Below are 22,197 nucleotides of genomic sequence, written 5' to 3' on the forward strand. Positions count from 1 at the left end.
TCACTCTTTCTAGTTAAGGAGATTTAAGCCCTAAAACTGAAAACTGTTAGGAATACCGTTCCCACTGAGGTGGTAGTTTTCCTCCTTTTGATTGTGTTTGGTATTAGCTGTTTAAGTTGTAGAAAGTGCGTATGTGCTTAAGTCCTTTCCCCCCATAGTGATTATGAAAAATTGCATTTGATTATATCTATAATTTTCTTCAAAATTAAAAAAAGTTGAAAGATATTTTTATATGAAGAAAATATATGTGAAATCTTCCATTTAGTTAGTTAAGCTTTTTGCTTAATTGCAGTCATTCATTTATTCGGTCAGCATTTGCCGAATATATATTAGGCACTAGTCATAAGTCTGGGAAGCAACAGTTAGAACTAGACATGGAACAACAGACTGGTTCCAAATAGGAAAAGGAGTACGTCAAGGCTGTGTATTGTCACCCTGCTTATTTAACTTATACGCAGAGTACATCATGAGAAACGCTGGGCTGGAGGAAGCACAAGCTGGAATCAAGATGGCTGGGAGAAATATCAATAACCTCAGATATGTAGATGACACCACCCTTATGGCAGAAAGTGAAGAAGAACTAAAGAGCCTCTTGACGAAAGCTAAAGAGGAGAGTGGAAAAGTTGGCTTAAAGCTCAACATGCAGAAAACTAAGATCATGGCATCTGGTCCCATCACTTCATGGCAAATAGATGGGGAAACAGTGGAAACAGTGGCTGACTTTATTTTTCTGGGCTCAAAAATCACTGCAGATTATGATTGCAGCCATGAAGTTAAAAGACACTTTCTCCTTGGAAGGAAAGTTATGACCAACCTAGACAGCATATTAAAAAGCAGAGACAGTACTTTGTCAACAAAGGTCCATCTAGTCAAGGCTATGGTTTTTCCAGTGGTCGTGTATGGATGTGAGAGTTGGACTATAAAGAAAGTTGAGTGCCGAAGAATTGATGCTTTTGAACTGTGGTGTTGGAGAAGACTCCTGAGAGTCCCTTGGACTGCAAGGAGATCTAACCAGTCCATCCTAAAGGACATCAGTCCTGGGTGTTCATTGGAAGGACTGATGTTGAAGCTGAAACTCCAGTACTTTGGCCACCTGATGCGAAGAGCTTACTCATTTGAAAAGACCCCGATGCTGGGAAAGATTGAGGGCAAGAGGAGAAGGTGACGACAGAGGATGAGATGGTTGGATGGCATCACCAACTCGATGGACATGGGTTTGGGTGGACTCCGGAAGTTGGTGATAGATAGGGAGGCCTGGTGTGCTGCGGTTCATGGGGTTGCAAAGAGTTGGACACGACTGAGCGACTGAAGTGAACTGAACTGGTAAGTCTGGAAATCGAGCAATGAAGACTACAGGCACAGACCCAGCTTCCAGTAAAGGAAGCCCAGCATAGTTTGAGAAGTACAACTTGTGTTAGAGTAATGAAGGGAAGGTGAGTAGGGAGTTGTACGACTCTGGACTTAATAAGGTCAAACCTTCCTGGGATAGGCAGTTGTTGTCGAAATTGAGATCTGAAGGGTGAAGGAGAAAGTGATATTTAAGGCAGGTGAAAGGAGAGAAAAAACTGTTCAAAAGCTGGAAGAATGCTAAAAGTTGAGTATGGCTAGGGTAAAAAGAACAGAGGTGATAAATGGAAGATGAGGCAGCAGGGGCAGCAAGTTCAGTTAAAGAGTTTTGTTTGGGAAGTTGTTGGGCTTCCCTGGTGGCTCAGCGGTAGAGAACTCGCTTCCCAATGCAGGAGATGTGGGTTCCATCCCTGGGTCAGGAAGATCCCCTGGAGAAGGAAGTGGCACCTACTCCAGTATTCTTGCCTGAGAAATCCCAAGGACAGAAGGAGCCTGGCAGGCTACAGTCCATGGGTTGCAAAGAGTCAGACATGACTGAAGTGACTTCGCACACAAGCATCAAATAGAGAAGAAGTCCATGAGTCTTATTATCCCAATATGACCCCAAAATATACAGTACGAGTCATTAGATATCTTTTTTGGTGAATTGGAGAGAATACTAGTATTTGAGTGTTACAGTTGGGCCTTGCATTGTGACAGTAGCTTTGTGAAATATGAGATGTGTACTGAGGTCCAGAGGTATTGTGACTTGCCCAGTTTTCTCTGCTACTGTATGGTAGAATTGGGGGCACACACAACCTTTCCAAGCCTTTGTGTCGTCTGTCATGCTATCTTGTCATCCTTGTTGTGTCCCCTTCCCTTTGTTCATTTCAAGATGAAGAGAATTCCCACCCCCCACCGCCCCGCAAGCACCAGTAGCTCAGTAGGTTGCTGACCAAGGCATCCTGTTAAACTGGTGGCTTCTAGGTCCAGCTCTGGGGTGGATTAAAGCAATGTCTGGTGCTTCAGTATGAGAAGCTGCTCAGTGCAGGTGTTTGTTTGCTTCAGCAAAGTTACAAGTGCTCTAGGCTTTAATCTCTCTCAATTAGAACTGTAGATTGGCTACCTCCTCACAAGGTCACAGATGTATATGGAAGTTCTCCTCCTTTTCCCAGGAGAAAAGTCTTGGCATCTCTGACTTCTGGGGGAGGAATTTGGTATCTCTTTGATGTAATCAACTTGTAGTGCAAATTGTTTTAATGGTTACTGTTGCCAGTACTGTTAATTTACTGATTTGTTGGTGTATTCGTGATGGAATCGTCTGAACCAGAAGGAATTCTGGAGAACAGCATGGATTCTGGCCTTTCTGTGTTTCTACCCCATCCGCTTTAAAATTAAGAGGTAATCCATGTATCATAAAGTTCACTCTCTTAAAGGAGTGCGCTTGAATGGCTCACCTCCCTAAAGGAGCCCCACACCACTAGCAGTCGCTCCTAGCTCCTCCCTCCACCCGCCACTGGCAGCCATTAACCTACGTGCTGTCTCTATGGATTTGCCTATTCTGAACGTGTTACATAAATGGAATCACACAGTATGTGGCCTTTTGTGTCTGGCTTCTTTTATTTATTATAGTTTCATCATTCATCCACATTGTAGCATATATCAGTACTTCGTTTCTTGCTATTGCTGAGTAATAGGCCATTGTATGACAGTACCGCATTTTGCCTCTGCATTCATCAGGTGATGGAGATCTGGGTTGTTTCCGCTTTGGGCCATTATGAATAACACTGCTCTGAACATTGCTGTACAAGCTTTCGTGTGAGCGTATGTTTTCAGTTCTGTTGGTATATTACCTTGGAGTGGATCGCTTGGTCATGTTTAACTTAGTCTTAGTCTGTTTAACTGAGGAATTGCCGAATTGTATTCAAAGGTGGCTACACCATTTTATATTCCCACCAGCAGTGTATAAGACCTGCTGCCTTTCTGCTTCTGCTTTCTTCAGGCTCTTTGTTGCTCTGGTCTGGGCTGGAACCAACCCTGGGCACTCCATGAGCCCTTGTGTCTTGTTAAATGGGAACATTTCGCGTTTTATGACAACCACTTTCATTCTATAAGCATATGGGTACAAGGCCTTATATTGGGTGTTAGTGACAGGAAGTCACATAAGGACTTCTAGTCCTTTCTTCTCAAGGGCTGCACAATCCTTATTGTAACTTCTTACCAGGAAATGCAGGGAGAGGGAAGAACCAGTGAAGGAAGTACAGTTGACCCTTGAACAACGTGGGTTGGAGCGGCACTGGTCCACTCACATGTGTTTTGTTTTTTTTTTTCCAGTAAATACAGTATGACTGGATCTGCAGTTGGTTGTATTTGTGGATGTGGAACCACGGATATGGAGGAGGGAGGGCCAACTATGGGACTTGAACAAGCACAGGTTATAGTATCTGCAGCGGTCCTGTAAACAATCCCCCAAGAATACTGAGGGGCGACTGTAACCGCTTAGACGTTTGTGAGTTTCCACAGTATTGATCCTAACTTTAGAATCTATGCAAAGGTTGAGTTGCTTTTCGGAAATTCTGGGGTTTCCTTTTCTTGGCTCATCCTTTAAAGACAGTCAGTCATCCTTCTGTATTTGTGGGGTATTGGTTCCCAGGACTGAGGTATTCCCTCGTCTCTGGTTCCCAGGTATTCCCAAGGATACCCAAATTCACAGATGCTCACGACCCTCACATGAAATGGCATAGTGAAATTGCCTTGCATATCCTGGATTCTGAGTCTATGGATTCAACCAACCAACCAAATTGAACTTACAGTTGGTTGAATCTGCAGATGCCGAACGAGCAAGTACCGTCAGAGGACTGTCTTGCTGTTGTTGGGCTTTATCCTAGGTTACTGCTCGTTTTCTCCTTGCATGTTTTCCCTGGGTAAGCTCACGTCTGGGGCTTCATCTGCCATCTATATGTTGAAAAAAAATGTTAGTCACTCAGTTGTGTCCGACTCTGTGCGACCCCACAGACTGGAGTCTGCCAGGCTCCTCTGTTCATGGGATTCTCCAGGCAAGTATATTGAAGTGGGTAGCCCTTCCCTCCTCCAGGGGATCTTCCCAACCCAGGGATCGAACCCCGGTCTCCTGCATTGCAGGCAGATTCTTTACCATCTGAGCCACCAAGGCAAGCTAATTGTGTCTGAAACTTAGTTCCTCGTTTCCCATCTCCCTGTTAAGCTCTTTCTACTTTTGAGTTCACAGTTTCATTTGTTGGTGCTATCATGCAAGCCGTAAGCTTTCGCTTCTCCTTAACCCTGCATATCCTCTCAGTCATCAAGTTCTACCAATTTTATCTCCTAAATATATACTTTTAACTACTTCTTAAATCCATAGGCCCATTTTTCACTGCCTTACTTTGGATTTCATCATCTCTTCCCTCAGCTTTAGTCACAGCTTCATAACTAATCTTGTGTCTCGTCCATCAGGTTAATCTTCTATGCAGCTGCCAGAGCAGTCTCTCTGAAATGCTCATCTAATCAGCAAGTTTGAACTCCATGTACTTCTCATTGCTAACTACAAGTTCTTCTGTTTGTTATTTTAGTGCCTTGTCTCTTTGACCTTTCTTCCAGCCATTCAACTTCTCATCTTTGAGGATTCAGTTTAGACCAGGGAATAATAGCAATGATAATAGTAAACATTTGTATAGTGCTTCCCATGGGCCAGGTGCTGCTATACATACACACATTCGGTTCAGTTCAGTTCAGTCGCTCAGTCGTGTCTGACTCTTTGCGACCCCGTGAACCGCAGCACACCAGACCTCCCTGTCCATCACCACCTTCTGGAATTCACCCAGACCCATGTCCATTGAGTCGGTGATGCCATCCAACCATCTCATTGTCTGTCGTCCCCTTCTCCACCTGCCTCAATCTTTCTTTTAGTCCTCACAACAATCCTATGAGATAGGCACCACAATTGTTCCCGATTGTAGGTGAGGAAGTGGAGGCACAGGCAGTGTTAATTTCCCTAGGTCCCACAGTGGTCGAGACCACATTTGAACCCAGCAGTCTAGTCTGATGCTGTTAGTCTCTTACGTGTACCTTTTCTCAGCTTTGTGCATTCCCTCCATTCCCCCGACTCCAGAGCTTAGTTCCTCTCCCTGCTTCTGCTGTGGCCTACGTGTTGTTGTTCAGTGACCAAGTGGTGTTGAGTCTCTGTGACCCCATGGACTGCAGCACACCAGGCTTCCTGTCCTTCACTATCTCCCGGAGTTTGCTCAAACTCATGTCCACCGAGTCGATGATGCCGTGCATGGCCTGATGTTCATCTGCAGTTCATAGGGCAGATCCGGAGCATATTTTATTTTAAACAGTTTTGATCAAGAAGCCAGCATGATAGACTGTTTAATTGCCAGCTCCCTCTCACACCTATTCTTAAGGTAACTAAGTTGGAAGTCATCACTTCTGTTATCTTGATCTTAGTCATTTCTATGAAGCCTATTTTGAGTATCCAGTTTAATTTAGATATCGTTCCTTTGTGTTTCCATGATACTTTGTTATACAGAATCCTCTAGCATTACTCTCATCCTTTATTGTGACCATTTACATACTTTTCTCCCTTGCTTGACTGTAAGCCTCTGGGGGATAGGGACTATGTCTTATTACTTTATGCTCCTAATTTCCCAGCATGTAGTAGGTATTCACTCTTGCTGAATTTCTTGAGTGAACAGGTAAGTTTGACCCATATATAGATGAGTGAGAGAAGAGGATTAGGAGTGTGATGAAATGGACTTAAACTGGAAATTCAGGGCAGCATACAGTAGCTATTCGGAGCAAGGATTGTGAAGCCAGGCGACCTAGGTTTTATCTTGACGCTCCTCTCACTAGTCACGGGACCTGGGGCAAGTCCGTGCCTCAGATTACTGATGTTTAAAACAACCAGTAATGGAATCCGCCTCTGATAGCTTTGTCAGTGACATATGCGCTTGCTGAATAAGCAGCCTTCTCGAGCCCAGAGGATCACTTCACTTAAATCGTGTTTGTGAAGCGTTTGCACCTGAACTGTAGTAGCACAGGCAGAGTGCGGCCAGTCCTGCTGCTCTGTCCTCATGAGGACCCTTCTGAGGGTGGTGGGTTTTTTGTTGTTGTTTTTTTAAAGGTAGTGTGTAGAAGGATATAAAAAATACCTGGCCAAATTAGTACAGTTTTATTAATAGCAGTAATTGTTGTTGTTCAGTCTCTTTGCAACCCCATGGACGGCAGCACTTTTGCAACTGCATGGACTGCAGCATATCAGGCCTCCTTGTCCTTCACCAGCTCCCGGAACTTGCTCAAACTCATGTCCATTGAATCGGTGATGCCATCCAACCATCTCATCCTCTGTCGTTTCCTTCTCCTCCTGCCTTCAGTCTTTCCCAGCATCAGGGTCTTTTCTAATGAGTCAGCTCTTTGCATCAGGTGGCCGAACTATGGGAGCTTCAGCTTCAGCATCGGTCCTTCCAATGAATGTTCAGGGTTGATTTCCTTTAGGATGGACTGGTTCGATCTACAGTAAAAACAGTTACCATTTATTGAAGTTTACCATTCAGATGAAAGTACAAAGCACCTTTCAAAGTCACAGAAAAATAGTTTGGGGATTATCTGCTAGTTTATTTTATGGTGTCCCTCGTTTATTAGGAGTTGAGTAAATGAATTTAATAGCCGACAGCTTATTTTTCCTCCAGACAAATGTAACTGAAACAGGAAAAGCCAGTAATTTTGCATTTTGGATTTGAATAGAGTAAGTACTTGTAAGTATCCCTGTGAGGTGAATAAATAGAACAGAGAGTATGGACGTTTCACTGGTGAGGGAAGAGAGGCAGAGCTGCCTAACTCACCTGAAGTCGATCCATAACTAGGCCTTGGGCAGGCAGTAACCTGGGATTCCAGATGTGGTTACTAATGTGAGCTACATAGTAGCATTAAAAAAAAAAAAAAAAGATACTGTTTACTCAAATTAGTCAGTTTGGTTTACCTTTGAGAGGGTTTGCTGCCAAAATGTTGATGCTATTAAAATCTTTGTCAAAAAAGGAGTTCCTTGTAACTCTATTCTTAGAGTCTGAACCATGGCACAGTGATATAAGGAAAATATGCAGTGAAATTTTTCTGACCTTCTGACCTTTGAGGGAAAACAGTAGAAAGCAAAAATATACAAAACTTTTTCCTTGAACTTTAGGTAAACTCCTAGTTACACCCTCCTGCTCTACTTTGTTTGTAACTGGAATAGAATTTGAGAGCTGAAAAGGCCATTTTTACAGTTCAGCCTCCCCACTGAACAGATGGAAAAAATAGACTAATGTGTGAAACTGGCTTAAAGAGTTTTAAAGAAATAACTTGTCCAAGGCCATGTAATTAGGTCCCTGGTAATTAGGGGATTGGAATTCAGGTTTCCTGAGTAATGCTTACAATAAACTATGTTGCTTCCCTCAATTGATGATGTGGTTAACCTGAGAGCCAGGTAAGTGGAAACATAACGATTGAATTCTACTTGGTTAAGCAAACTGCAAATATTGAGGAGACAATAAAAGGAAAATAAATCCCAGACTGTAGCAGGAGACCTATCTACTGAACCAGCACCATGGATAAGGGGCCTTTTCTTTTTTTTTTTTAAATCGTGGCACAACCCTTTGGGAACAAGAAAGATTTGTTTATTCCACACTGAGCCCTTACTGGGTGCCAGCCACTTTCTACTAGAAACTGGCAGTGCAGTGATGAATAAGACAGTCAGTGTGCATAAGGAGCTGAGAGTTCAGAAGAGAAAACCAACATGTAGACAGGTTATGATTGTTCTTTTTTAATTTATTGGCCGTGGTGGGTCTCTGTGGCTGCACCCGGGCTTTCTCCAGTCGTAAGCAGAGGCTCCTCTACACTGCAGGGTGCAGGGCTTTTCATTGTGTGGCTTCTCTTGTTGCAGAGCACAGGCTGTAGGCACGAGGGCTCCAGGAGTTGGAGCACAAGCTCAGTAGTTGTGGCACATGGGCTTAGCTGCTCCACGGCATGTGGGATCTCCTTGGGCTGGGGATCGAACCAGTGTCCCTTGCATTGCAAGGTGGATTCTTAACCACTGGACCTCAAGGGAAGCCCCAACAGAGTATTATTATTTTTTTTTAATGTGATTAGTTCATTTTTTCACTCATTCATTCATTCATTCATCATTCCTTAACATCGCAGCCAGAGAGATACTTTTGGACTGTGAGCTAGATCATATCACTGCTCACAGTCCTCTGGTGGTTCTCCATTTTAAGTGGATTGAGAGCAGAGTTCGGAGAATTGCCTGCAAGGCTCTACTCAGTTCGCCCCTGTCTTCAGACTTTACCTTCTTCTACTTGCTCCCTTGCTGGACGCATTGATACTTCTTAAACAATGCCAGACATACTCACCCTGCTTGGCAGCACGCTTCCCTTGGAAATCCACATGGCTTGTTCTCTTATCTCCTTCAGGGGTTAACTCAAATGTCACCTTCTCTGTGAAGCATTCCTTGACTACTTTATATATGGTTGCAACCGTGGCTCCATCCACCTAGCAGGCCCTGGCTCTCTTCTCTGAGCATCTTTTCTCTGTAGCATTTCTCACTTATTATGTCATTTAATTCTGTTTTGTTTGTCACCTTCATTAGAATGTGAACTCCATGAGGGCAGGACTTTGTCTGCTTTGGTTTCTGCTGTACTCTCTGCATCTAGAACGTGCCTGACACTCAGGAGGCATTCAGTAAATACTTGTTGAAGGAATAAATTCAACAAACCGCACATACAACTAACAGGCAATGTACTGGGTTAATTATTTGGTAGAAGTAGTGACGACATGTAGTGTGGTGGGACCGTGTGGGAGCAGCTAGCCTGGTCTGTGGGCTTCTTTAAGGGAGGTCTCCCTGGAGAACTGACCATTGAGCTGGATTTAGAAGAATGAGTAGGAGGAGGGCAGGTGAAGAAGTATAGGCAGTCTTCAGATCAAGTTACAAGTTTGGAGGAATGCAGCTTATCTTTCTTGTGGTAATTTGAGCTTTGGTCCTCCTTGGGGTATGATAAAATTTCAGAAACCAGAAACTAGGAGTTGTACTTCATTCTATACCTTCAAAGGTTTGAGCATAGATTTTAGTAGCAAAGTTATATATATATATATATGTATTAGTCTTGGTATTACTGAAACCATTCTGAGAGGGTTGGGGATTACTATAGATTTAGTGGCTTCAAACAACATGTCACTATAAGTCTTCTCAACCTCAGCATTATTTAATATTGACATTTTGGGAGGTATAATACTTTGTTGAGGGTACTGTCCTGGGCATTGTGTGATGTTTAGCAGCATACTTGGCATCTACCTACTAGATGCTGATAGCATACACCCCCAGTATGACAACCAGAAATGTCCCTAGATCTTTGCTCTGAGGAGCAAAATTGCCTTCCAGTTGAGAACCACCACATTAGAACCACTGCATTACTGTTGGTGAGAGTCCAGGGATTTCTATCTTCAGTAACCACAAGTGATTGAGGGAGAGACATTTATACCTTAATAGAGTAACCACATTTCTGAATCTAGAATTGAATCAGAGACTTCCTTAAACATGATATTCACATAGCTAACTGTATTGAAGGTAGAAATAAAGTGTTTTCAAAACAGTTTGAACCCTGGAGGTTGGAAAAGGGTTCATAGAAGATGAAATATTTGAGTTGGATGTAGAAGAAAGTTTGTATTGGAAGATAAGGGGACATCTCACACAAAGGAAGTATTGTTACCAAAGGCAGGACTGTGTTCAGAATAGTCCTGGGAGTTGCATGCTGGGAAGAAAGGGCAGATGAATGAAACTGGATTGTAAAGAGCCTTAAATGTTGTGTGTGAAGGTAAAGGGGTTTAGGATGTTTTCCTGCCCTATATATTAATATTTTCATTTCTATTGTTGCATAACAAATTACCACAAACTTAGCAGCTTAAAACAACACAAATTTATTGTCTCTCAGTGTGGCAGGAGTCATGGCTTCAGTTGGGTTTCCTCATTTTTCCTTTTCCTTTTTCTCTGTTCTTTTTTTTGGCCATACCAGGCAGCTGTGGGATTTCAGTTGCCTGACAAGGGATTGAACCTGGGTCCCCAAGCAGTAGAATCATGGAGTCCTAACCTGTGGACCACCAGGGAATTCCCTCAGCTGGGGTTTCTGCTGAGAGTCTCAAAGGGATGAAATTAACATGTTAGTGAATTCCAGCGTAAGCTACCCGTTTCCTTGTTACCCTTGGCTGGGACCACTCTCAGCTCCTAGGGGCTGCTCCCAGAGTCTTGCGTTGCCTATTTCCATAACATGGCTGTTTCCTTTTTCAGTGCTGGCAGGGAAATCTCCAAATTCAAATCTCTCTCCTCAATTGCTTAGTGTGATGCCTTAGCTAACAGAAAGTAGTCAAGGAAATGACTCTTCCATCACCTATGTGATACTTTGTTAGCTGGAAGCAAGTCAGGTTCCACCCATACTCAAGGGGAGGGAATAACACAAAGGCCTGGATATCAAGAGAAGAATTTCTGGAGCCATCTTAAAATTTTGACTGCCATATGCACTTTCAGCTCCATGAAAGCAGTGGTCAAGTCTTTTCAAATTTTTTTGCTCAGCATTGTATTTCTGATACCTGGCATATAGTAAGTGCTTAATAAATACTTGTTGAATGAATGGTATCAATGAATGAATACTTGGTAGTGGTTGAGTGTTACTTATGGTTTCAACTCTTGTATTGGTAATTTCATATTGAGAAGCAGTCTAGTTTCTTTGGCATTATTCATTTCTTTTGGTAAAATTATAAATAATTTTTACCTGGAATCCTTTTTTTTCTTAAATCTGGAATCTTAAAACTTAAAATTGTTTGTTTATTATCACAAGTGTCAATCTAATCTCTCATCTCAGAGAGACAACACTCACTGGAAAAATAATTTAGGGCTACATTGCCCCAAACTAGCAGATTTCTTGTAACAGCCAGAAACATTGGCAGCTTTGGAGTTTTGGAGGTGGTGGGTGGGTATATTGTCTGGAGTTTCACAGCTATTGCTAATAACAATAATTTCAAATAACTAATAAATAAATTTCAAAAACTTTGAAAATACTGATTGTTTTATAATAGCTTTATTATAATAGAAATTTTTGTCTAACCTGTGCTTAGAATTTCATGTATAGATTAGTGTTATTAATTACGGTTGTTCTTCATACTTGTCATAGGAAACATTTTGAGGAAAATTTAGATCTTGAATTACCCGTTGATAAAGGACCATTTTATCTTCAGACAATCAGATATTTCTGACACCAGAGTCTGTTCAAAATGAGATGTTGAGAATCTCAATATGTGCCAGTTGGTCCTAGAAGCTATAAAGTAAGCATGGCACGTCTTCCAGGACTATCTGTTTTAGTGATTATATTCAAAGGTAAAATATTTTTTTCTCTGAAGACATACAGGTGCAGTATATTATAGGCTAGAATGCAAAATATGAATGAACTCTAAAAATAAATTTCTTACAGCATGTTGCTTTAGGTGGCTCCCTCCAGGTTCTCTCTTACCTTGATTTATGATTACTCTCCTCTGCCCTTCAGGTGTGTCCGTGGACAAGTTTGAGAGGCACGGTACTGTACCAGGCTCCTTTTACCTGGATCTTGGCAGATGGTAAGGTTCAGAGTCATTTCAGGTGGATGTTAGTGGTACAAGGAAAGAAAAATCCAGGGTCAGGGTCCTTTTGTCCACAGGAGATACTTGATAGGAGAGGAGACCTGGTGTCCTGGTAGGTTGGTGAGGGTCTCACTGTTCCCACATGACCTCAGGCTCTCATGGTGGGGGTGGCATCAGAGTAGCTGGGATGACTGACAGCTGAGCCTCTCTGCATTTGTCTTTTATCCTGAACCTCTTCTTGTGATTCACATGGTCCAAAGAAGACTGCAGCAGAAACTACAGAGTCTCCAAAGACCGAGATTCAGAAATCCCACATTACTTTGACTACATTCTGTTGGTCAAAGCAAATGACAAGTAAGCCCATTGACAGAAGGAGCTGAAAAGACTCAAAAATCTACCATGGACTTTGGGCAAGTTACTTAATGCCTTTAAACCTTTATTTTTTTTTATAATCTATAAAATGAGGATAATATTAATACTTACCTCCTGGGGTGGTAGTAAGGATGAACTATGTGATTGCATGAAAAGTACAAGTGAGAGTAAGAAGCTCAGTAATTGTCACCTATTACTGTTCTCCTTATGTTTTTGCCTAATAAAAGCCTTACTCCCACCTTCTTCCTTCCTGAAGCCTTCTGTAACTTTCTTGTCTCTTGGAAAACATACTGTCTTAGTGTCTTATTTGCTGGTTAGCATATTGCCTTATGTTACTGTTATGTATGCACACAGCATGGCTCATCTGCTGAAGCTTGTAAGCCTCTGGAGGGTGCAGGTCAGTGTTCATATAATTTTTCGTATGAGTCCCAGTGCCTAGTTCCCAGTGGTGTTTAGTGAATGAATACCATATTATTCAGAAGAAGATACAAGCATCTCTTTTCTGTTGTTGTAATTTAGTAAGTACTTTTAGTCAAAGTGTAGATATAAAAATGTGAAGGGGAAAAGTTAAACTCTCCAGTTGTCAGGTCTCACTGTTTACTGTTTAATTAAATTAGGCATATTCACATGGAGAAGATTTTAATCTCCTGAGGGGGGAAAAGGCTCAATTTTGTTCTTCTAAAAAAAGTAAGTGAAGATTTAATTTAGATTTACATTGGAGAGAGTTGGAAAAAGATTTAAAATCAATAAAGTACATTTGTTTTAATGGTCATTTCATTTATTTTCTAATTTCAGGACTTAGGAATTCTGAACTTTAACTAGATGAAAGAATTTTGAAATCTTAGTAAAAAACAGGGTCTGTCGGTTTTTATAAATTGAAAACTTTGTACTTAATAAAAAGCCTTTGTTTTTCTAACTTATGATCATTTCTGGTTATGGAAAATATATGTGAGTGCCTCTATGCTATTCCTAAGGAATCTTGTGTAGGAATTAGGTTCAGCTTGCCTAATGCTAATAGCACGAAGTCAGGGTACAGTGTGGAACGGTAAAGAAAAAATCTCGCATCTGCTGTTACATGTTGTTAACTCCCTCAGCAGACGTTAAATCATTTCAAGTACAATAATAGTGTGGGAGGTAAATTAACTAACCATTAACAATCTTATAAATACACAATTAACATGCCAACATTTATATGACACATTGATGGGGCAGCAGTAATTTTTGATTGGGAGTTTGCAGACCTTCGAGAAGCCCCAGGCTGTTGCTCATTCAGACAAGTTTTCACAGATTGCAGGTGAGGGGGTTGTGAAGTCTGTCTGGCAGAGGGAAGTGAATGTGCGGTGTTTTGAAAGTTCAGGAGCAGGAATTTCCCTTCAACCGTTGGCTGGGCGTGAGCATCTTAAGGCACATTGCTATCTCAGGTCCTTAGGCAGTGAAGAAGTGTAAGGGGGACTCATTTGCTTCTGGTGGGGCTATTTAAGGAGACAGAGAATATTTTACATGTAGACTTTGTAGCTGAAGTTGCTTGAATTTCTGGGCATTTTCTAAAAGATACTCACACCTAACTGGGGATTTAAAGTAGAACCCTCCTCTGTGGTTTCAGATCAACAAGTAGATGATCTCTCGAGTTCATTTCATGTGTAAAATGTTATGATTTTTAGTTTCGAACAGTCATTACGTGTGCTCCGTACAAATCATGGTTGCATTACTGGACGGAAGGCTAAGGGTCTAGTCTACTGCATAACACATTTACCGTCTTACATCTTTCATGAGGACCCATGAGAGAAATTTCTCATTTCTCAACAACAGGTTTTTAAAAAATCACGTTTATTGTAGCTGTTGTAGTTTTTGTTCCTCTTTGTTTTGAGAGGCTACAGGGTGGTTTAAATCCAAAGCTCTTGGATTTGATTCTTGGTTCTGATTTTTTGTTTTGATTCTTAGTTCTTTCGTGATTGGGTTATTTCATATAGCATAATGTCCTCAGAATTCCTCTGTGTTTTAACATGTCTTAGAATATTTAAGACTGAATAACTGTCCATTGTATGTGTGTACCACATTTTGTTCATCCATTCTCTACTATGTGTTTTAAATTACGTGTAGTATTCTGTCATATGTATGTGTCATGGCATATGCACTGTTAAAGGATGTTTAGATTACTTTCAGACTTTTAGTGTTACAGTCCTGAGATAAATATTTTTGCAGTTGTTTCCTTAGAGCAAATCCTAGAAGTAGTGTTGTCCAAAGGGTACTCCTGTTTTACACTTTGATAGGTACTATCAAACTACCCTTTAAAAAGCCTCAATTTTCATTCCTTCTGATAGTACCTGAAAGTGCCCATTTCTCTGAACTCCTGCCAACATTTTTAAAAAATTAATTTACTTTTTATTTTTGACTGTGCTGGGTCTTCCTTGCTTCTTTAGTTGCAGTGAATCCGGGGGCTGCTCTTCATTGCAGTGCATGAGCTTCTTCAGCAGTGCGTTCTCTTGTTGGGGAGCATGGGCTCTAGGCACACAGGCTTCAGTAGCAGCTGTTGCAGCACATGGGTTCAGTAGTTGCCACCGAGTGGTTCTAGGGTGCGTGGGCTTTAGTAATTGTGCTCACGGGCCCTAAAGCTTCAGTAGTCATCACTTGTGGGCTCTAGCACACAGGCTTAGTTGCCCCACAGTGTGTGACATCTTCCCAGACCAGGGATTGAACCTGTGTCCCCTGCATTGACAGGCGATTCCTGTCCATTGTACCACCAGGAAGTCCCAACATTTGGTTGTAAAGATCTTTGATCTTTGCACAACTCATCCAAGAAAAGAACTTGCTTTTCTGGAATACCTTTGTCTTAGAATTCAAATCGACCTTCAAATGATAATTTGCCAATCTTCAGATGATTTAAAACATATTCTTTTGGTTTTGAAAAGTATTTTGGGAATAATTTGATAGTGTCCCAAGGTTACAGTTTTGAAGGTACATTGTAGAGAAGTTCTCGTGCCTGTATTAATTTTTTTAAAAAAAAACAGTTCTTTCTTTATAATCATACACATGACATGCTCATATATAATTTATCTCTGAAACAAAATTATGTAGTCCTTGAAAGTCAGACAGCAACATTTATTGAATTCCTGCCATGTGTAAACTGCTTTGTTGCCAGAAAGGATATGGTATTATGGCCCCTGACCTTGTGGAACTTTCAGTCTAAATCCTCAAGCACATGTCACAGGTGGTGGAAACCACGCTTTTCGGGATAGTCCTGTCAGAGTTCCCTGTCAGAACTGGCACTGAATAAATATTTGTTGAATGATACATATAGATTCCTAATTGTAGGAAGTCATAGTGTATACTACTAGAGAAGATATCTGCTCATGTTAGGGTGTTTTGGGGGCCTCTGTTCTGTTAGGATAGTTAGGGAGTTGGTATGTGCCTTCAGAAGTGTTTGCCCATAACTGTTCTCCAGAAGAGGTGATGGAACAGATTCGTCTTCCTGAAAAAGGTCCTATTGAATATACTTTTGCCAAAAGTGTACTTTTGCTGCTTTGTGTTGGGCCTCTTAGTGCCAGCACATGCGTGCATGCTCAGTCGTGTCTGGCTCTCTGCGACCCCATAGACTGTGGGCCTCCAGGCTCTAGGCAAGAATACGGAATAGGTTGCCGTTTCCTACTCTGGGGGATCTTCTCAACCCAGGGATCGAATCTACATTTCCTGTGACCCGTGCATCGGCAGGAGGATTCTTCACCACCGAGCCACCTGGGAAGCCCTTTTGGTGTCAGAATACCCTTTAAGTGTGTGGCTTCTCACTGAAGCCCTTTGTTTTTACAGGGGCGAACTAGTCAGTATGAAGTTAAAAGCACCTGCTCCCGTGCTGGTGCCTTGTTGCCTTACTTTCATGGAGAAGATGCTTATCGTGATTGCTATAATGATGAAGCGCTCTTGATCTGTGATTCTGTGGTTCTGTTACAAAACAAATACTGTCATAACTGATTCTATGGTTATATACATCTCTTTGTTGTTACATAAGAAGTCCTTATTTTTACAAGTGAAAGTTAAATGCTCCCCTTTATTTCTGTAATTTTTTTCTGATTATTACACTTAAAGTTGTGGGCTGACATTAATGTTTCTAAGACTAAATGTCTCAGAAATTTGACACTTAGAAGAATCCCATGATATTAGGAGATATACTAGGTCTATATTAGGGTATGAACTCTTTGACTCAGCCTTACCTTATCTTTGCATTTCCCATTAGCTTCTGTGTAAAATATGTACTTAGTGCACATTTAAGGGAAAAAATGAAGATGAATGTAATTCACTTGATTAGAGATGCTCCTTAGTTAAACTTCCTCTCAGTATCTTTAAGATCCACCAAATGATGTTAATAGAATGATATGTTGCCAGATAGAAAATGTTAAAATTTCAGTTAGCTGAAATAATATTAACTAGATTTCCCATGTTCTATTTCCAGAAGAAACAATGACAAAACCATGGTATTCTAGGTCCTTCTAAGAAAAATATCTGCCAGGACTGTTCCTAGGAACGTATTCAGCCTGGCTTTCACATTCTTTGCACTTCCTAACTGATTTAGAGGAGCAGAAAGATGACTCAGATGACCTGCAGAGTCCTGTTACAAAGGAAACACACTTATTTTACCTGCTGTGTACTTACGAGAAAAGGATAAATTGTTGACATATTTTAGGATTACTTTAAACAAAAATTGAACATTGAAATTGGTAATGATATTTTTACCATCATCATTATTAAGAGCAGCTAATTTTTAATTATGTACCAGTTATTCTTATAAGTATTTTACCCGCATAATCTTCTGTATATCCTTTCATCCCCGCATCATCTCCATTTTGTAAATGAAAGAAAACAGGCTCAGTGAAGTTAAAGTTACTTTGACCGAGCTCACGTGGCTAGCAAGTGATAGGACCAGGATCTGAACCCAGTTGTGCCTGTAAGCCCTTAGGTTCCTAACTGCTATTCTGTAATATCTTGCTTGTTGAGTATTCCCATTTAACTGAGGAGGTACCATTTTGTTCCCAGAATAAACATCATTTCAGTTTTAACAGGATTCAGGAAGCAGTTCTTATAATTAGGTTTCTAAAATAAGAAATTAATCTGGTAGCAGACAAGTTTGATTAATAAGTTTTATTTTAAAAGCACAATACTATCTTGAATCAGAAGGAAGGAAAATGTATGTATTGAACAAAATTACTTTGATGGTACATTTTTGTAAAATTCCTGGTAACTCAGAAAGCGTGTCTGTGCCCTTTTAGACATTTCACAACTATGACAGGAGAGGGGAATATAAACTGAAGAAATACAGTTTCATACTTTAGCACATCATTTGAGGAAAATACAGCTTGTTCCCCCATGACCTTATAAAGTAGTGAGAAGACTACATAGGAATGAAGGGAGGAAGAAAGGAAAATTTATCGTTTTAACAGTAGTTATGTGCTTTGAGTAGGCTGACTAAGGAGTTACTGTTATTTGTTTTGTAAAAGAGCAAGCCATCCTCCCTGATACGGTGGAGATCTCATTGACTAGAGCAGTAGCCCCCAGTGCTTATAAGGATTTCCTTTCAGCTTAGACTTAATCCTTTTAAGCTCCTAGCTACAGGAATAAATGTTGATTTTCGAGGTAGCGTTTTTACCACATTGAATTTGTTTGAAAAATGATTCAGTCATTCTCTGCCTTATTCTTAAATGTTGCTGTGTACATCATGTTTCTAGGTAGTTGAGCCCGTGAAACAATATGAAGAGGAGAAAATAGCCTTTTAAGGAAATTGGCCCACAGAAAGGATGGCCTTCTTGGACAATCCAACTATCATTCTAGCTCATATTCGACAGTCACATGTGACCAGTGATGACACAGGAATGTGTGAGATGGTTCTCATTGATCATGATGTTGACCTAGAGAAGATTCATCCTCCTTCAATGCCTGGAGACAGTGGGTCAGAAATTCAGGGAAGCAATGGTGAGACTCAGGGCTATGTGTACGCCCAGTCGGTCGATATTACCTCAAGTTGGGACTTTGGTATTAGAAGACGCTCAAATACAGGTAAATATTGCCTTTTGGTCCTGTCTTCTGAGCTTTAAATCAGTAAACAATCTTATAGAATAATTCATAATGTTGGAATAGGTTTAATGGGAAAAGTTACTCTGTATTGATAGGAACATGAATGTATTACACTAACAGTCTAAGGCATCTCTCCATCTCTGCGACTGGATGGTGAGAGTCTCTGGAATGACGCTCTTAGAAGGAAGCAGACAGGAGGAGTAAGGGAGAAAGTTGACTGAGAGGATGTTGGAGATTCTGTTCTAAAAAGTCACCATGTAGACAGGGAAGTGGACTGTCTGGAGGATCTTTACCAGAGCAACACTATTACCAGTAGGCAGGGTTCAGGTTACGTGATAAAGAACCTTTAATACAGAGAGCTGACCAGACAAGGAGTGCCGCTGCCTGGGACAGTTCTTGCCCTTGGAGGAATCCTATTGGGTGGCGGATTGGAGGGAGACAGCCGACTGTTAAGGCCGCTTTTAGTTGGAATTCCTGCTTGGGAGGTGAGTGAGAAAAGGTGCCCCTGTTTTTGATACATTATTTAGTTGATCTCTCTACCCTTTGGTATTCATGGCCTGAAAATGCTCAGTTTTAGCATATGTATATTTAGTCGTTAGCTTTTACAAATTCATTCCCCTTTTCCAGCTTATGTTTTTGGGGAGCATTTCGAGGAGTATGGGATGAAGTCCTTTACGTAGATCAGCTATTTAGACTATATAATGTAGTTGTTTTAATATGATGGTATTCTATGAGATAATTTTTTTATTTAGATAATCAGAAAATATAATCTCCTAATCAGTGGCAGTAACCTGCTAACTCCCAGGAGAAGTAATGCAGGATATATAGTAGAACCCTGAAAATATTTGCATGTTTATTTTCATAGTCCGTATCTAAAGTGAATGTGAAGGAGTGCTGCTCGTAGAACAGGATACAGTTTACACTACAAAGCATGTTAAGGTTTTGGTTTAGAATTCAGCGTTCTGTGACACCTGTCAATACAAAGAATAATTTGCTCTTGTGATGAAAATAGTTAAGAGCATTTCCCAGTATTAAAGGAACTTTTAGCAAAATAGGATTCGAGTGAAGGTTTGAATATAATTTCGAACCATTGATTCACAGTTCTCTAGTTAAAACTGACTTCCTTGCAAGTTATTGAGATATCTTTTATGACAGGCTGAATGGATTTAGTAGGAGAATGCTGCTAAATTGAGAGCTTTATGATTATAATACTTTGGCTGTACCCTTCAAATTTATTAATTGCAGTTGAATGTATTTTGCTTCTGTGGAATTTGGTTCGATAGAGTGACGTTGTCAGAATGTTTTTGCCAGCATAGTTTAATTTTAGCAAGATTAGTTTCAGTGTTTCACTGCCACAATGCTAAGGCAGGGATGTACGATTTCCTACCTTGAAAGCAGTTGAAAGAAAACTTTATTTTATTGATTTTTGTTAGCATTGGGCCAAGATAGCAAGCTGAAGATGAGCAAGAGGAGCCTAATTTGAAGAGGTGGCCTAAGTTGTGGCTTTCTTTTCCATTATAGTCTCTACGTGCTGGACAGTATTGTGTGCTGGACAGTATTTCTTTAAAAGATCCAGTTAACTGACATTTGAAGGTTGAGCAGCCAATGGTAGTATAATCACAAATGCATAATTTAAGGTGATGCTTTTGTTTTTGTTCTTGGAATTTCTTAAGCTAGCACTTAGCTGCTAATAATTAATTAAGATTGTGGGGTATTTGAGTGACCAAGGAATTTACTTTTTAATCCTCTCAGCATATCTTAAAATTTTGTATAAGAAAAATTGTTCTTTTTAAGATTTGACTAATGTTACAAAGATACAAATCATTTATTTTACTACCTATAAACTGTTTCAGCCCACTGAAGAAAAGCTATGCTAATTTATATAGCTTTGACATTTTATAATTTTCATGATTTTTAGATAAAGGATTTTATATTTAAAACTTTAATAGTCTAGTCTGAGTTCATTTATCTTTAATTTTTGAAACGGGTAGAGTAATTCATAACAGTAATTTTATTCCTGTAATGTAATATTCACTTCAGTTCATTTGTGCATTAAAATTCCTTTAAGACCGTTATTAATGATTTATATAATGAAATGTCATATTAATCACAGAAGTTTTCACATTTTATTATTCTCTTCCATGTTAATACTATCTTTATGATCTCTATTAATGTTTTATATCCTCTAATTTCAATTATAAATCAAGAATATTTTCATGTTTTTGTTGGTATTTGCTTTTCAGGGGTGCCACCTTTAAAATTTTATGACTTTTCCCCTACATATGCAATATAAAACATCTTTATTCATATAAAGGTAGTTAATTATGTCTTTGTTTATAGTAAACTTTCATTGACAAACTTATAGTTATAATATTTCTTTTCAAGCTCAAAGATTAGAACGACTCCGAAAAGAGAGACAAAACCAGATCAAATGCAAAAATATTCAGTGGAAAGAAAGAAATTCTAAGCAATCAGGTAAATCAAAATAATTTTAATTGTTAATTTGAGATTTATATCTTTAGTTTATATTATTATGTAAGAGCTTTTATTTTTAATTCATCCTTTTAAATACTGTAGGCTGCTACTTCTTGTGTTTTGAGCTTTGAACTCTTTCCCTTGGGTGCCTTGGCCCTCCGAAGCTGTGTGTTCTTTAGGTCTTGTCTTTTTGTCTACTCTTCATTCTGGGGACAGGAATTCATGAGTGCAGGGCACATTTTGTAGAAACTGTTGTGCTGGTACCTTGTTCTTAGGTGTACCTGTGGTTTGGATGGGCCTCGAGATTATAGATTCCTCCTGGCAGTTCTAACCTAGACTTTCCCTTGTATTGCTGCTGCTAAGTCACTTCAGTCGTGTCTGACTGTGCAACCCCATAGATGGCAGCCCACCGGGCTCCGCCGTCTCTGGGATTCTCCAGGCAAGAACACTTGCCATTTCCTTCTCCAATGCATGAACGTGAAAAGTGAAAGTGAGGTCGCTCAGTCGTGTCTGACTCTTCATGATCCCAGGGACTGCAACCTACCAGGTTCCTTCATCCATGGGGTTTTCCAGGCAAGAGTACTGGAGTGGGTTGCCATCCCTTGCATTAGTGACCCCAGTAACAACCTTTTTTGCATATATGCTAATTCTTTTCCTTTAGCTTACAAACCATTATGTTGCTGGTATCAGCATTTCCAGTACGTGTTCCTGTGGTTTGTATATTAAAAAGCTGACCATTGATGCATTTTCAAAATTTCAAGAAGAGAAGACTTTTAAAAAAATTATAAAATTGAATGCTATTAAAATATTTTCTAATGTTTTATCATGTTTCCTTGGCTTTTCTCTTTTTTCTCTCCTTTCAAATAAGTGTCCGCAGTCTATCTTTTAATCTTCTTCATACCTTGCACTACTACCCTGGCATATAATACGTGACCAGTCAATTTTTGTTGACTGACTCCTTTGCTCCATAATATTTATGAAGCTAATAATGTTCATGATTATCACAGTAATAGCAGCACCTGCCTAGTGCTGTGGTAAGTACCTTATGTGCATTACCTCCAGTGAATGGTTCTATAAGGTGTAGGTTTCATTGCCGTTGTTACCAGGTGAAACAAGGTCACAGGTACTTAACTTGCAGAATTTACAAGGCTAGGAAGTGGTAGTGCAGTCGAATCATGTTTTGTATCTAGCATTGTTTATCTAAAGCCCAGTCTCTTTCTGCTAAACCACATCATATAAAGTGGTTATTCCTTTCTCCTACTATGATTGTAAACCCAGGAGTGTTCATTGGGTATGATTTTCTTAATGATTGCT

At 40.2% G+C, this 22,197-nt stretch overlaps 1 protein-coding gene across 9 annotated transcripts in view; it reads left to right on the forward strand.

Moving 5' to 3' along the window:
• MAPKAP1 (MAPK associated protein 1) overlaps positions 1 to 22,197 on the forward strand; it is a 228,496-nt gene that overhangs the window by 10,988 nt on the left and 195,311 nt on the right. For 3 of the 9 annotated variants that reach the window (XM_061154654.1, XM_061154647.1, XM_061154653.1), the window contains exons 2-3: positions 18,063 to 18,390; positions 20,794 to 20,883. The exons of 1 other annotated variant lie outside the window; for it this stretch is intronic. In XM_061154654.1, coding sequence (XP_061010637.1) covers positions 18,132 to 18,390; positions 20,794 to 20,883 — 349 coding nt within the window. In that variant the 5' untranslated portion in view covers positions 18,063 to 18,131. Of the gene's footprint in view, positions 1 to 11,903; positions 11,974 to 12,236; positions 12,391 to 18,062; positions 18,391 to 20,793; positions 20,884 to 22,197 lie in introns of all 9 variants that reach the window. 5 more of the 9 variants (XM_061154649.1, XM_061154652.1, XM_061154648.1 and 2 more) reach the window with 3 other exon arrangements.

This window comes from Dama dama, chromosome 11, assembly GCF_033118175.1.
Source record: "Dama dama isolate Ldn47 chromosome 11, ASM3311817v1, whole genome shotgun sequence".
Taxonomy (NCBI): domain Eukaryota; kingdom Metazoa; phylum Chordata; class Mammalia; order Artiodactyla; family Cervidae; genus Dama; species Dama dama.